The 15,929-nt window shown below is 40.6% G+C and overlaps 1 protein-coding gene across 2 annotated transcripts in view; it reads left to right on the top strand.

Annotated features, from left to right (window-relative positions):
• Positions 1-15,929, top strand: part of LOC134210584 (myosin heavy chain, embryonic smooth muscle isoform) — a 90,125-nt gene that overhangs the window by 44,144 nt on the left and 30,052 nt on the right. The window contains exon 2 of one of the 2 annotated variants that reach the window (XM_062686697.1): positions 8,324-8,799. The exons of the other annotated variant lie outside the window; for it this stretch is intronic. Within the exon in view, the coding sequence (XP_062542681.1) occupies positions 8,696-8,799 (104 nt within the window). The 5' untranslated portion in view covers positions 8,324-8,695. The remainder of the gene's footprint in view (positions 1-8,323; positions 8,800-15,929) is intronic. 2 annotated transcript variants of the gene reach the window in all.

The following is a 15,929-nucleotide window of genomic DNA, read 5'->3' on the forward strand; positions in this document are numbered from 1 at the left end:
ATTGCCTAGACCGGCACCGGGAATCGAACCCAGCCACCCTCAGTATGGTCTTGCTTTGAAGCCGCGCGTCTTACCGCACGGCTAAGGAGTGCCTTCTTGCGGCCCAGCGATTTGCGCCTGGTAGGTGCCTTTCGCATTTTTGGGCCGAAAAGTTACCCTCTCGGGTCGACGCCCTTCGGGCTCTTCTGCACCCCAATCTGCTCCGTCCAAACGACGTTTGCCCTTTATGGTCGCACGTCGTTTGGCTTTGCTCTAAGCGCCTTCGCCGGATTGCTGCCTGAGACGTTTCGGGTTAGGCGCAGTCTTTTCTTCATTGGCCGTCAAGGCGAAATCAATCGCCTCTTGGGCCATGGTCGCTCCACCAAGGAAGGAGAAGGCATTGGTTTGAGCACTTTTGTCGGCCTTCTCTCTTCCCACCACCCGCCTGATAAACGCATCCTGTTCTTGTCTTGCGACTCGAACAGCCTGGCGTAGCATCCGAAGGTTCTGTTTCAGTTCCTAACTGATGTTCAGCCTTGCGTTCGCGAGCTCGATGATATCATCGAGTTGCTCGGCGACCACCCGCATCCCGGGTAGTGGCCCACCGAGCGTGCTGATAGGGCTATACCCTGTCCCTGCTGGGGAGACTCCGGTGCTGCTAGTTGCAGCCTCCGTCACTCCGCTCTCCACCTCCCTGGGAAGAGATCTCACCAAACCCCCCTTGGCAAAGGGGTTTACCACCTCCATGCTTAACGCATCGTCAAAAGAATTATTTTGTTTTGTTTCACTCATTGTACATGGGTCCCCTTGTGGCTGCCGTCGAATCCTACTGGAGTAGTCGCCTTTAATGATCCCATGGTTATCTTTACATGCCTTACGGCATGCAGGGAGGCCATGAAAGGGTTGACACTTACGTGTTCAGAGCCAGATCAGCGCAAGTCAGAAAAGAGCATCTGAGCCTGCTCCCAACTTCTCAACTTCTCCAGTAGTTTCCCTACCGAATCTATTAGACAGATTGGTCTGTACGCTGAGTGCAAAATCTAACGCCTCCTGTACCATGGTTGTGGTACTATGGAAGGAGGAGGAAGCAGTCTGTGTGCTCTTCTTCGCTTTGCCACAACCTTCCAGCCTAGCAGCAAGCACTTCCTGTTCCTGCTATGCAACAAGAACCAAATTGAGAAGCGTAAGCAGGTTCAGCTTCAGGTCTCTTGACATATTGCCCCGTCCATTGGTGAAGTCGATAATGTCATCGAATTGCACCATAACGACGGTTAAGCTTGGCAGGACGCCACTCGACCCTATCTCCACCGTATTGTGCTGCTTCTTGCCGACTATTGGCGCATCGTTATCACTCTCCACGACGACTACTTCGCTACTCGTCCCCTTCAGCTCCATCTCTCTCGCACCCGATGCGTTGGGCGGAGGTCTCTCCAAACCTCTTATCGTGAAGGGGCTTACTTCCGTTTCTTTGTATGTTGGTTTAGCTTTATTCATGACTGTTGGGTCCCCCTTAGGGCTGCCTCGAACCCAGCTGGAGTAGTCGCCTTCTTGCTCCCATGGTTATCTTTGCTGATGCAGTGAGGCCATGCGGGGGATGATACCTCGGTGTTCAGTCGTTCAGATCGGCGTAAGCCAGGACCGAATCAACTGGTCCTATACCCATTTGGTTGGTTAAAGCCAGACGGCTGGATTGGGAAGGCACGCCCCAAGGCCTGCCACGGTTTTACGGGATGGAAGGCAGCTGTGGCATTAGCTCACCAACCATTTCAAGGCGGTATCACTCGGCTTTACTCAACGAGTGGAATGCCACAACGGTTGTATACTATTTCGCCGAAAAACATTTCGCGGAATTTTTTTTCGCGGTACGACATTTCGCGGAATGTATCAACTCTCCGAAACACATTTCGCGGAATGTACCTTTTCACCGAAAATCATTCCGCGGAATGCCATTTGGCGGAATTCAGTTAGAATAATTATCATTCAAATATTTAACGATTTCTGCTTAATTACATGAAACGCAGGCCATTTTTTTTATCTTATACAAACCCGAACCCGACCCGTACCCGAAAATTTTTGCATTCGTAAACCCGTTCTCGACCCGAACCCAACATAATTTAATTATTTAAGCCCGTACAAAAGTTTTCCCCGGAAAATTCAAACTAGATATTTTTTGGTTGTCTTTAAATTGAAAAAAAATGTCAGCCCAAACAAAGAACTAACCTCACAATTAACAAAACTGAATAAAATAATTTTCAGTATTTTATTTTTTAAACCCGTAGATACCGGACCCGAACCCGATATTGTACTAATTTTTCAAACCTGAATCCGACCCAAACAAATCGGGTTCGGGTTCAATTCGGGTTGCGAGTTTCAAAACCTGAAACCCCACCATATCTACTGCCCGGTATAAGGCGAAAGGAGTTGCTAATGTCTTCTTTCAAAGAACACGTCTTCCCGGTATAAGGCGAAGGGAGAAGTAACGGCTTCTTTCAATGGATGCATCTGCCCGGTATAAGGCGAAAGGAGTTGATAATGCCTTCTTTGAAAGAACGCGTCTGCCCGGTATAAGGCAGAGGCAGAGGTAACGCCTTCTTTAAATGGATGCATCTGCCCGGTATAGAGGGAAGGTAGAGGTAACACCTTCTTTAAATGGATGCATCTGCCCGGTATAAGGCGAAATGAGTTGATAATGCCTTCTTTAAATGAACGCGTGTGCCCGATATAAGGCGAAAGGAGGGGTAACGTCTTCTTTAAATGGATGTATCTGCCCGGTATAAGGTACAATTGAAATTTTGAAAACTGCTTCTAAGTATTCTGGGAGGCCTTCCTTAGCCGTGCGGGAAGATGCGTGGCTGCCAAGCAAGACTATGCTGAAGGAGGCTTGGTTCAATATCTGGCCCCGTTCAGGAAATTTATCGAAAAATTTGTTTCGGCTTTTTAGGTAGAAAAGATTTAACGTGTTAATCTCGTGTTCAACGAATTAAAAAAAATGGTAACCTGGCTTAGAAACCTCGCAAGTAATAATTCTAGGAATGCTGAATGAACAAAGGCTATTATTATTAATATTCCGCGAAATGGTGCATTCCGCGAAATGGTACATTCCACCAAAAGTCATTCGGCGAAAAGGTACAAACCGCCAAATGTCGTACCGCGAAAAGTTACAAACCGCCAAATGTTATTCCGCGAAATGTTCAACCGCGAAACTGAATTCCGCGAAATAGTTGTCGGTGAAATGTTATACAATCGCCACAATTGTCAACTGTCAGTTTGATTCATTGTATCTATCTCGATTTCCGCGCGTGTCCGTTGACATTGTTGTTTTTGAAGCTCCTGGTCTGGGCTGTGCGCTTGTGTATGTATGTGTTCCATTCGATTCGACTTGTTTTTTCATCACATTTTTTAATTACAGTAACTATGGACCTTGCGTTCAAGAAAAATGGATGCTAAATTAGAGGCTAATGCTCACAAAAATATGGGTTTAAATATTTCCATAGCGAGTAATTGTCAGAATGTTTAATCTTGACGATTCTTTCGCAATAAAATGCATTCGATCCAGATGGGTCCCAATTCACACTGGATTTTATTCAATCCTCAGCACGGTTCTAGAATTATCCTAATCAGCTGTCCCCGGAAGTAGTGGCCATTTACAAATTTAAGTCAAAACAGGTTGTGTGACACTTTAAACTTCATGATTTCACAAAACAATGATAGAAATAAAAATATGATAAAGCATAAAAGCAGTCTATGTCTCTGCACCTGCAGGAGCGCAAAATGTTGGCTTTGGGGGAGTTGATAGTAACTATGGTGCATTTTAAGAGACTATAAAGGTGTTCGACCGTACGGTGCCCTACTTTTTGTACATACATACACGCTCACATCCACACATATAACAGCCAAAATAAACGAAAATATTGTTTGCATTTGAACAAAGCTTCTTAGTTGTCGACCAAGCATGACTAAGTAGGACGGGAGGGCTGGAACATATTGAAAAGAGACTTTTGAGCATCTTGAAATGACGTTTCTGAACCTTTTGAAAGTAAGCTTCTAAGCTTCTTGAAAGAAGAATTCCAAGTCACTCGAAAGGAAGTTTCCAAGCCTCTTGAAAGTGGGCTTTCGAGCTTCCTGAAACTGGGCTTCCGACCCTTTTGAACAGAGGCTTCCGAGCCTCTTAAAGCCTCTTGAAATGAACGAGGCTTTGGGGATCTTGAAATTACGTTTCTGAGCCTTTTTAATGTAGGCTTCAAAGCTTCTCGAAGGAAGACTTCCGAGCTCCCCCAAAGAAAGTTTCCGAGCCACTTGAAAGTGGGCTTTAGAGCCTCTTGAAATGAGGCTTTGACTAACAAATGACGTTGCTGAGCCTTTTGATAGTAGACTTCCAAGCTTCTTGAAAGAAGAATTCCAAAGGGTTCTAACCCTGTTGAAAAGAAGGCTTGATACCTTGAAAAAGAGGCATCTGAGCTCTTGAATGAGAGCTTTTTACCTTTTTGACTTCCGAATCTCTTGAAAGTGGGCTTCTGAGGTTCTTGAAAGATGACTTTGATTCTCTTAAAAAACGTTGCTGAGCCGTTTGAAAGTAGGCTTCCAAGTTCCTTGAAAGAATTCCGAGCAACTTGATAGAAAGTTTCCTAGCCACTTGAAAGAGGGCATCCGAGCCTCTCGAAAATTGGCATCCTTTTGAAAATAGAGCTTCCGAGCCTCCTGAAACTGTGCTTCCAACCCTTTTAAAAACTGGCTTCCGAGCCACTTGTGGGGGTTGACTGAAAGAGCCCCTCGGAAGGAGGTTTCCAAGCCTCTTAAAGTAATATATTTTTTATAGCGCTTTCGCCCATTAAGCTTCATTGAGTTGATCATATCTTCACTACTGTTCTAGTTCGATTAGAACAGCGTAATTTTTTTATTTCCATTATTTACATTCGTAAATTTCATACACTGACACATCAGATTGTATGTAATTAAGAGTTGCGACATGTGCCGCATTTGACAGCTCTTCTGCTCGTTTGAAACAGGATTTTATATGAGAATGACAGATGAATTTTTTCCAATTCTGACAGTGTCGTTACTCTTAAATACATACACTCTGTTACACATGTTGGTGCTGTCATCGTGCTGATTGATTCACTTTTACTTTATCGGCGTCGTAAAAGTGAACATAGCAGTTGCTCCGCTGTCGCAGTCCGGTTGTCCATCTAGGGTAAAACGACATATTATGGAGGGGTTAAGCACTGTGTCAAAACAAAATTGATTTAAAAAATTCTCCAAAAATTACCTGTTGGTCGATTTCCACATTGTATAGTAGTTGTATAGGATGCTCGTTAACTATAGTTTCGTAAATATTACGTCAATTGTGCTGAACTTATGTTGCTTTGTTTTTATCACACTAAAAACAAACTACCGCAATAGGACGAAGTTGCCTATCGTTGCGATATTTTTTGAAGGTCAGTCCTATTGTTGTGGTATTGCATGTAATTCTTATGGAGAACGATACCGCAACAATAGGACCTTAGCACTACCGCAATAATAGGCTCAAAGGATTCATATTTTTAACGAAAAATGTTGATTTTTCATCATTTTGAACGGTATTTTGTCAAACAAAAGTAGTTCTAGTCGTTAATCCGAAGAGTTTTAGCGTACCCACAATTCTTTTTAATGCTATTATATCCAGAATGGACTACTTTAACACTACCGCAACATTAGGACATACCACAACGATAGGACGTTTTACCCTACTATATTTAGATCCGTTTGTGTAAAGCCATGATTCGGTTGCCATTGTTCGATTATTTTTTAGATGAATTAACATCTGAGGAGGGTCATATGTCGCAGTTACTGGTTGACGGTTGAGCGTAGTGGACGGGCGTCCCCCATAGCCGCCCCATCCCCTAACACGTTTTTCAGTGACGGCTGGGAATCGAACCCATGACCGTCCGCGAACATGTACCCAACTACGCTACGGGACCCCCCTAAGCCTCTTAAAAGGAGAAGGCTTTCGAACCGCGTAGTACTTCCAAGAGTTTTTTTTCTTTTGGAAAAAAGCTTTTATGCCTCAAGGCTTCTGAACCTTCAAATTCAATATTTTAGTTAAGAACTATATTTTTAACATATTTCATAATTTTGTTTCGATCAAGAAGATTGCTTTTGATATTTTGTCCCACAGTCCTTCATACACTGCAGTGCACTGTGTGTGTGGTGGACATTATTCGATGGTTTGATTTACTGATTTCTATTCATATTATGAACAATACAAAGTCTTGCAATATAAATTTATACAATTTATGAAAACCTTTGTAATACGTCCGCCATTACTAAAATGTGTTGGAATTTGATGCACAAATGTACCATGCGTCTCCATATGCTCCAGGTCAAAGCATGGGAAATCCCAAAGATTTTTTTTCAAACGAATTCCAAAAAAAAAATCCCTTTTGAATCCCTGAGAAACATCAAACAATATTTTTTTGGAGGTTCCGTGGTCTAGTAGGCTACACATTCGCCTTATAAGAGGATGGTCATGGGTTCGATTCCCAGAATACAGAAATGCCACAGTAGATCTCGGCAAAGTAGCGGCTAATACACAGAGTGCCAACCAAATAAACAAACGGAATAAAGAAAACCTAACAGTTTTCTGTGAAAATACGATGAAATTTCCTGGCGAAGTCCAGTAGATTTAACGAGGGAACTCAAACTTGATGCGACTTCGAAGTCGAGTCAAGCTTGAGACCCTGAAGGCGGCCTTACTGTTGATGTCGAAATACGTATCTGTCAAAGGTACAATCAAGTGGTGGAATTAAATGGAATTGTTCGAACTCGTCTTATGAAAAGAAAAGACATTCCACTAAAAGCTCAAAATATTTTGTTTTATTATTTTGTTTATCACCGCTTTCAATTCGGTGGATTAAAGGAATATGAATAATTTATCGACTAGTCATTGCTATTTGCGTACCCTATATCTATTAAAATAAATTAGAGATTTAAACTTTAAAACAAGTCACAACATCCTTTCATGACTGCTGAAATTGATCAAAGAACTCTCTATACTTTCATTTGGTCATCTGAGATAGAAAAAGGCGCTTTGCTCTCTGTCTTATGACGATCACGACCTTTTACATTAATGGTTATGACACACGTCACCGCCAACAATTTTCAATCCGCCGTAGGTCTAGAGGATTAAAATCTGCCTTCCTAGTCTGTAAATGCAACGAAAATGCCTTTTTCCCTAAAATAATTAAATTTATCTTTGGTACTGCGAAGTCATCCTTTCCTTTGAAAAAATAAAAATCTATTTTTACAGTTTGCCAAACCCAGATGAAATTCCCAAGACATACTTTTGAAAGGCTTTAAGCCCGATTTAGTCCTCTCATGCTATGGTGAAAATGTGCTTCAATCCAACATTAATGGCAAATAGTCACTTCCGGCAACTAAACGAGAGTAGTACCAATTTGAATCCTTGTTACCACCAGAGGTAAATACCAAAGGTGCATCATCAAAGCGAAAGCGGAAGTCGTCTCATGTACTTGTTCAGTTGGCTCGTTGTGGTTTTTCAATTTCGGTAGCTTGCAAAATAAGTTCCTTGTTTTGCGGAATCAAAGCGGTGACGATAATGACGACATGAAAGGAGAAATGGGAACGTTGATTACCTCCCCGCGTTGTAGCTCTGGAAAGTTTATTTCGAGCACAAAATCACCTCCCAGTCAGTGGAAAGTAAGCCGTTCAACTTTTGTTTGATTAGATTGAATCCGAGCAACAAATTATTTTGTAAATTATTGCACGGAGCTATGTAAATAACAATTTCCAAAGAGATTAAATAAGTGATGTGTCCGCGCAAATCAACATCGCATAAAAATAATTCGTATCACTTCGAGCAATTGCGTTGGTTACGTTGGGTACGAAAATCAATTATTCCTTTATCATAACCCATAACTTCGGCATGTGTAGAAAGAGAAAGCATTGCATATCAATATGTAACTGGACTTTGAACATTAATCAATCTTACATTTACATCAATCTATGACTATATTCGATCTCTTCGTTCTTGGAATAGAAACGAAGCTCAACTGGATCACAGCCACGACAACGGCGAAACACAAACCCCACCGGCGTGAGGTGTTGAAAAATAACTCGCCTTTCTCGGAGCATCCTTTCGTGTCCTGTCCTGGTCCATCCAATTTCGTCATCACTCGACCCGAGGGACACATAGCCAGATAGGATTTTCGTGTTCAAACGATAATTGTGCTCCGTCACGGTTGATATTTTTGTGTCTGGATGAAATACATTCATCATTCACGTGACCTTCCCCAGCCGTAACCTGTTGATATCGATCCAGATAGATTGAATTTCGTTTCTATTTCAGCAGTGGTATGAGAACCCGATTTAAGTAGTGAAGCAACGAATCTTACAGTGAGTAGGGAAATGAAATTCGCTAAGCGATAGAAGTGCGACGCATATTTTTCCTCCGACAATGTGAATCTTCGGCTGTAAGTCGCCTTTCCGGCTGGTACAAATCTGTTTATCTTCTCAAAACAAGTAACCACCTTCAAGTGCTACAACTGTTACCACAATAGCTCGAAGGAGACCCTCGCTTCGCAACTGCTTCTGCTACGCTACAACAAGCGCCACCACCAACATTCGTGCCAAACGCTACAGCTACCATCAGCATTACCAACACGGTGCCAGCCCGACGAAGGTGTCCTTCAAAGAAACTTCCAGCCTCTACCAGCTCGAAATGGAATCCGTTGGGCACGTCACGGTGCCGCTACGGGTCGGCGGCAAAAAGATGCGCAAACGGCGCGAACTGGACGCGCTCGTTGCGCACTCGCTTGCTAAAAGGTAAGAGTTATCGTAGGTACTCCTAATGTTCTAACAAGCTTAAATGTAGAAGACACGAGATAACAAAATGGTAATATGATTGTGTTGTAGAACAGTCTCTTTGTAATGCTATTCAAAAGTTAGTTTTTGTAGTATGTTGTGAACAGTGATGGGAAATGTCATTTCGATGTCATGGGACTAATTTGCTAATAACTTTTTTCACAAGTTCAATCAAAGGTAATTGCCTATTGGGGATTAAACCACCCGACTTAGACATTAATTTACAATGTTGTGAAAACTCATATGTGAATACCCAACAAACATTCACTAGTTGAACTAACATCAGCAGGGTGTCGACTACCTGGAAAAACCTGGAAAGTCAGGGAAAGTCAGGGAATTTCATTTTGGACCTGGAATGTCAGGGAAAGTCAGGGAAATTTGATTGAGGTCAGGGAAAAAAATCACAAAAACAAATATTGCGAATTTATAGTGATTTTTTTAAATTCGAGCAATATACTAAACTAAGGACACTTATGACAATGAAATTCTGAACCAATTTTATTCCATTGAAAAAGGACCAATGAAGGTACTGAAATGTCGGATCGGAATTAGTATAACTGCTGGTCATCAGACTGCATAGCCGATAAACAATACTCCGAGGCAGTTACAGTCGACAACCACCTCCACTATCAAGCTATAATGCTTTTTTTGTGTGGCCGTTGGCAGTCTCTAGACCAGAAGTCTACTCCGGGCCCTTTACATGTCCCCCATGGAAATCGAGTTTGTTTCTATTAATAACTAAACAATAACAGTGGTTCCAAAGCCATATTGCTCAAATGGCCACTTTTGATACCTGATCCAAATAGTTTTTTAAAGTCCCCTTTAATATTTTAGATTTTTTAGTTGGAATGGTTTTGTATTGGAGTCAATTTGATTTTTTTGCAGTTTCCTTATTATTAGCGTTTGAGTCATGTTTCCATCAAACAAAAGAAGTTCTGAAAGTTCGTTCAAATACTTTGATGATGATTTTCAATCGCAAGAGTTATTCCTTGTAAAATAATTTGAAGACCCTATGATATAGCAAAATTTCATTTAATGCTCTAATAATCTCTAAAACATCTAATACCTATAGTACATTTCCTTTTGATAAAAATGTGACGCCCAAAAAATTATCTAGTGAAAGCAGTCGAAACTGAATCATATGGCTAAAATAGGCCATAGTTCAGAACAGTTCAACAAACAATCATCAAACATGTTCAACCTACAATCAACAACTGGATATTTGGAAGCTTGTTAAACGAAAACCCCGAATAGTATCTTTGTTGACTTGTGACGGCACTCTACAGCATCGGCCTCATCTCCAAACATGATTCGGAGGGTAATATTTTAAAACATTACGTGAACTTCCATTTGATGATGGGCTTATAAAGTCATTGGTCGATCCTCGCGTCCTTAGGTGGTCAAATTAATGGTCATGTAGAGAAAATGATAGTGGATAAAAGCATCATATGGACTACCTCATGTACGTAGGTGGCGATGGTCACATTAAACGTTACTCGATACTCCATAATAATGCTCGGACGCAAGAGGAGGTTGATGTTGTTGTCAATGGTAATGTTTCAGTTTTACATTCGCTACTTTTGATTTTTATAAAACAATTTTATCATGAAGTATTCTGGTTGATCTTTGAGAATTTTGTTCAGAAATTACTTCAGAATTCTCACTGAAACATAGAACAATCCCAAAGGATGGCTCCTGGCTCCTCGATGGATGTTTAGTAGATTTTTTCAAAAGCTCCGCTCCAAAAACTTGGTATGGTATTTACTCAAATTTGAATAGAATGTCTTCGTGAAAGGATTCATATAAAAATATGCAGTGGAATCTGCTAACATATTTCCACGAGTTCTTCAAAAAACTCTATGAGATGTTCCTTATTAAGTTTCATTGCTTGTTGCAATTCTCTATAAATAAAACAATGATGGTTTAACTCCCCTTAGCATTTCAGACTAGTTAATGCCTTTTTAAAAAAACACCAATTTTTGGATATTTTTCCATGGGACCATTGTTTTATTTAATCCGAAGGCCATAATCGACAAAAAATTAACGACCTGACTGTTCAATCAAAGTTAATTGCCTATTTCCGGGGATTAAACCACCCGACTTGGACGTTAATTTACAATGTTATGGAAACTCATATGTGAATATGTACGTTATGTGGAAGATATTTGGGAATCTCGAGCTCGTTCAGTAGCCGCTAGGTTGCGAAGGCCGACGGAGGTCCTTCGTAGCTTAGTTGGTTAAAGCACCAGTCTAGCGTACTGTAGGGTCATGGGTTCGAGTCCCATCGAAGGGAAAGTGGTTACCTCCAATACATTTTTCAAATCAATATCTTCCACATAACGTACATATTCACATATGAGTTTCATAACATTGTAAATTAACGTCCAAGTCGGGTGGTTTAATCCCCGGAAATAGGCAATTAACTTTGATTGAACTGAACCTGAGTTGCGTGCTCTTGCCTACGCAATGCGGTCGGGTCTGAGCTTGACGACCGACTGGCAAATGCTTACACAACCTCACTTGATCAGTACCGTTGCTGATGAAGAATGTGTATAGCCGCCAGACATTCTAAATACTCACGCTCCTCTAATGTGGACGTGTACAATACACATGTGGAAGTATTGGCTTGAGAAATGGATTGCGAGTGATTTGACTATGCGTCCAATTTGGGAATCTCGAGCTCGTTCAGTAGCCGCTAGGTTGCGAAGGCCGACGGAGGTCCTTCGTAGCTTAGTTGGTTAAAGCACCAGTCTAGCGTACTGTAGGGTCATGGGTTCGAGTCCCATCGAAGGGAAAGTGGTTACCTCCAATACATTTTTCAAATCAATATCTTCCACATAACGTACATATTCACATATGAGTTTCCATAACATTGTAAATTAACGTCCAAGTCGGGTGGTTTAATCCCCGGAAATAGGCAATTAACTTTGATTGAACTGAACCTGAGTTGCGTGCTCTTGCCTACGCAATGCGGTCGGGTCTGAGCTTGACGACCGACTGGCAAATGCTTACACAACCTCACTTGATCAGTACCGTTGCTGATGAAGAAATGTGTATAGCCGCCAGACATTCTAAATACTCACGCTCCTCTAATGTGGACGTGTACAATACGCATGTGGAAGTATTGGCTTGAGAAATGGATTGCGAGTGATTTGACTATGCGTCCAATTTGGGAATCTCGAGCTCGTTCAGTAGCCGCTAGGTTGCGAAGGCCGACGGAGGTCCTTCGTAGCTTAGTTGGTTAAAGCACCAGTCTAGCGTACTGTAGGGTCATGGGTTCGAGTCCCATCAAAGGGAAAGTGGTTACCTCCAATACATTTTTCAAATCAATATCTTCCACATAACGTACATATTCACATATGAGTTTCCATAACATTGTAAATTAACGTCCAAGTCGGGTGGTTTAATCGCCGGAAATAGGCAATTAACTTTGATTGAACTGAACATGAGTTGCGTGCTCTTGCCTACGCAATGCGGTCGGGTCTGAGCTTGACGACCGACTGGCAAATGCTTACACATCCTCACTTGATCTGTACCGTTGCTGATGAAGAATGTATAGCCGCCAGACATTCTAAATACTCACGCTCCTCTAATGTGGACGTGTACAATACACATGTGGAAGTATTGGCTTGAGAAATGGATTGCGAGTGATTTGACTATGCGTCCAATTTGGGAATCTCGAGCTCGTTCAGTAGCCGCTAGGTTGCGAAGGCCGACGGAGGTCCTTCGTAGCTTAGTTGGTTAAAGCACCAGTCTAGCGTACTGTAGGGTCATGGGTTCGAGTCCCATCGAAGGGAAAGTGGTTACCTCCAATACATTTTTCAAATCAATATCTTCCACATAACGTACATATTCACATATGAGTTTCCATAACATTGTAAATTAACGACCTGACTGTGTTCAATCAAACCAAGTTATTTAAGGTATTGCAGTGGTTAGAATATTTTGTTAGGCTTACTATAAGTGCTGCAATGATTTATGTGAGCTTGTAGGGATTGTATTCATGATTATCTGGAAGATTGCAAGCAGTCCTTAACTATTTTTAGAAGTCCATAAACTCCACAGAGAGTGAATAAGAATAGGTACCTACTTACTTCGTAAGTATACTTGAGAGCCATGAAGGTTTCTCGATGTTCATCTAATCCGTAAGATTTTTTAACGGCATTAGAAGGATTTCTAAAAGCTTCCACGATGGATAGGAAAGAGTTCAAAAGTCGTGTCAAAGGATACAAGATTTCACACAAATTTCAAGAAAGATAATGAAAATGATTTGAAGAAGTCCGTCAGTAGTATTGGAGGTCTATTGCGACACCAGTGAGTCCGTGAGAATTCCCAATGGTGGATGAAGGTACTAGAAAACTTATAACATTAATTGGAGCTAATTTTGGAAAGAGGTGAATTATGAAAAAAAATCAGGAGTTCTGCGCCTTAACTAGAATCTTTATGAACGACCAGAATTGCCAACGATATTCTCCAAATCCTCAATGTTCTGTTTCTAGAGGTGATTAGGCTTCCAGTAGCTCAGGAACTCATAATGGACTTCAAGGGTTTATACATGCAGAGATTTTCAAGCGCTTCTAGGAATTGAAAAAAACATTTTTCATACCTGGAATTTTTCGAGGAATGGTCTGGAAAGTCAGGGAAAGTCAGGGAATTTTATTCTCAAATTTGAGTCGACACCCTGATCAGTGTGATGATTTAATTCAGCGCTGTGTTGAATTATGTCTGTACTATTTCTTATCACAACTTCTGTTCAAGCTTTGTTCACACAATTTTGGCGAAGTTATACAACTACAACATCTCATTTTGAAAAACAACTTTATTAACTGATTCGTTAAACCTTTAATATGCATTTTACTAAGCCCCAATTCAGCTACATGTGAATTCTTCGAAAATAATAACGCATAGAAGGTAAAACATCATAAAGATCTCCAATGAACATATTTTTAAGCAATTGCTATTTTCATATAATCATTTTAAAATTTTCCTAAATCGGGTCTCGAACTGCTGTCATTTGATCATCCGCCGGTAACGTTGTCATCCGCCATCCTTGATTTGTTAGATATGGCTCACTCAATGCATAACATAAATAATATTATTGCTGAATATGAATCATAATTGGACTCTTATTCAATAAGTCGATCTGTCAAACCAGTTTGTTAATAACTGAACAAGATTTTTATTTCAACCATTGTTCAGCCAGTCATAACCATCGCACACTAGGAAAAATACGTAAAAATAATGTCGATAAACGATAAAATAAAATCCATCCTCAATGCTATTTATGAATTTATGAAAATAAAATCAATGTATATTCGGCCTTCCTCAGAATCTCTTGATAAACGGTTGCGATATGATTGTCAAATGCTAAGATTATTCCAATTTCTCCGCAATAAAGATCATCATCCATGCGGTAATGGTGAGATTCCTCACATCAAAGATTCAATAATTTTCCGACGTTATTCAACGTGGTTATGTCCGGCTTTTAGTAAATTTATTTCCGCATGAACGCATGATTTTTGTTATTGCTCCAGCAGTTTTGTTCGTTATAATTTCCGACAGCTATAAAAAGACGAATATAAAAAAGCATGTCTTGAAAATAAATCATTATTTTATTGTCTTTTTATTGTCTTTATTGATTTATTGATGTCTATTTGTATTATTCAGCATCCATTTTTCTTATAAATCAAATTTTCCAGATTTAGAATCCAGATTTTCTCTCAAACTGAAAAAGCATAATGTTTTTTTCCACTGTGCGATAGATCAGATAAATGTGAAATCCAATAGTTAAGAAGGACCAATGTTAAGTAGGATGTCTAATGCTTGCTTACTAACTTACTATTTAAACGCAATTCGACCACCCTGTCAGAGCATCGCATCATAGTCGAACAGAGAACTTTAAAAATCATTAGTTCAGCACATTGTTAAACTTCCCCAATGTGCTGAAATGTGATAAAACGAAACGTTAGTTCGACTTCAAATAAAGGTAGTAAACAAATAAATAGGTCATGTCGAATATTAGTTAGATTAAATGCTGAAATGAAATCTGTCTAGCGAATTATTCAGCATCCATTTTATTCAGCTACGAAGATCACAAATAAACAATAATTCAACCTAGTTGCTTATTTGTAGCTTGTCGTTGTTTGTTGGGTATGTACGTTATGTGGAAGATATTGATTTGGAAAATGTATTGGTAACCACTTTCCCTTCGATGGGACTCGAACCCATGACCCTACAGTACGCTAGACTGGTGCTTTAACCAACTAAGCTACCAAGGACCTCCGTCGGCTTCGCAATTTAGTGGCTACTGAACGAGACCGAGATTCCCAAGCCAACACTGCCACATGTGTATAGTACACGTTCAAATACTCACGCTCCTCTATGAATCTGTCAATGGCGTGTGGAGAAATACAGCGCCATCTCCCGTCATGTGCAACGACCAACAAGGGAATTTGCTGACAGATAAAACCGAAGTGACTGCCAGGTGGGAGCAACACTTCGAGCCACCAGACATTCTATTATACACATGTGGAAGTGTTGGCTTGAGAAATGGATTGCGAGTGATTTGACTATGCGTCCAATTTGGGAATCTCGAGCTCGTTCAGTAGCCGCTAGGTTGCGAAGGCCGACGGAGGTCCTTCGTAGCTTAGTTGGTTAAAGCACCAGTCTAGCATACTGTAGTTCGGGTTCGGGTTCGAGTCCCATCGAAGGGAAAGTGGTTACCTGCAATACATTTTCCAAATCAAGTTATTTACAATTGTGTTTTTATATAAACATGTAGACCCTAAAGGATGCAATAACTTTTTCTAATAGCTCATTGCTCTAAATCTGAAAATGGTGGCATGAGATCCCAATTACTGTCAAATGACATTAAAGTCATGACATTCCGTGGCATTCTTTAAATTTCGTTCTCATTCTTCACACAACAACAGTACAATAATCTGTTCGACAAAGTTCTAAGATCCTTTAAGCATTACATGTTATCAAAAATACTCCTATTTGAAAAAGTTATTAGCAAATTAGTAATAGCAATCCATTGACATTTTTATGACATTTCCCATCACTGCCTGGTTGTGAAAACTTTAAAACTC

Source organism: Armigeres subalbatus, chromosome 2 (assembly GCF_024139115.2).
Source record: "Armigeres subalbatus isolate Guangzhou_Male chromosome 2, GZ_Asu_2, whole genome shotgun sequence".
NCBI lineage: Eukaryota > Metazoa > Arthropoda > Insecta > Diptera > Culicidae > Armigeres > Armigeres subalbatus.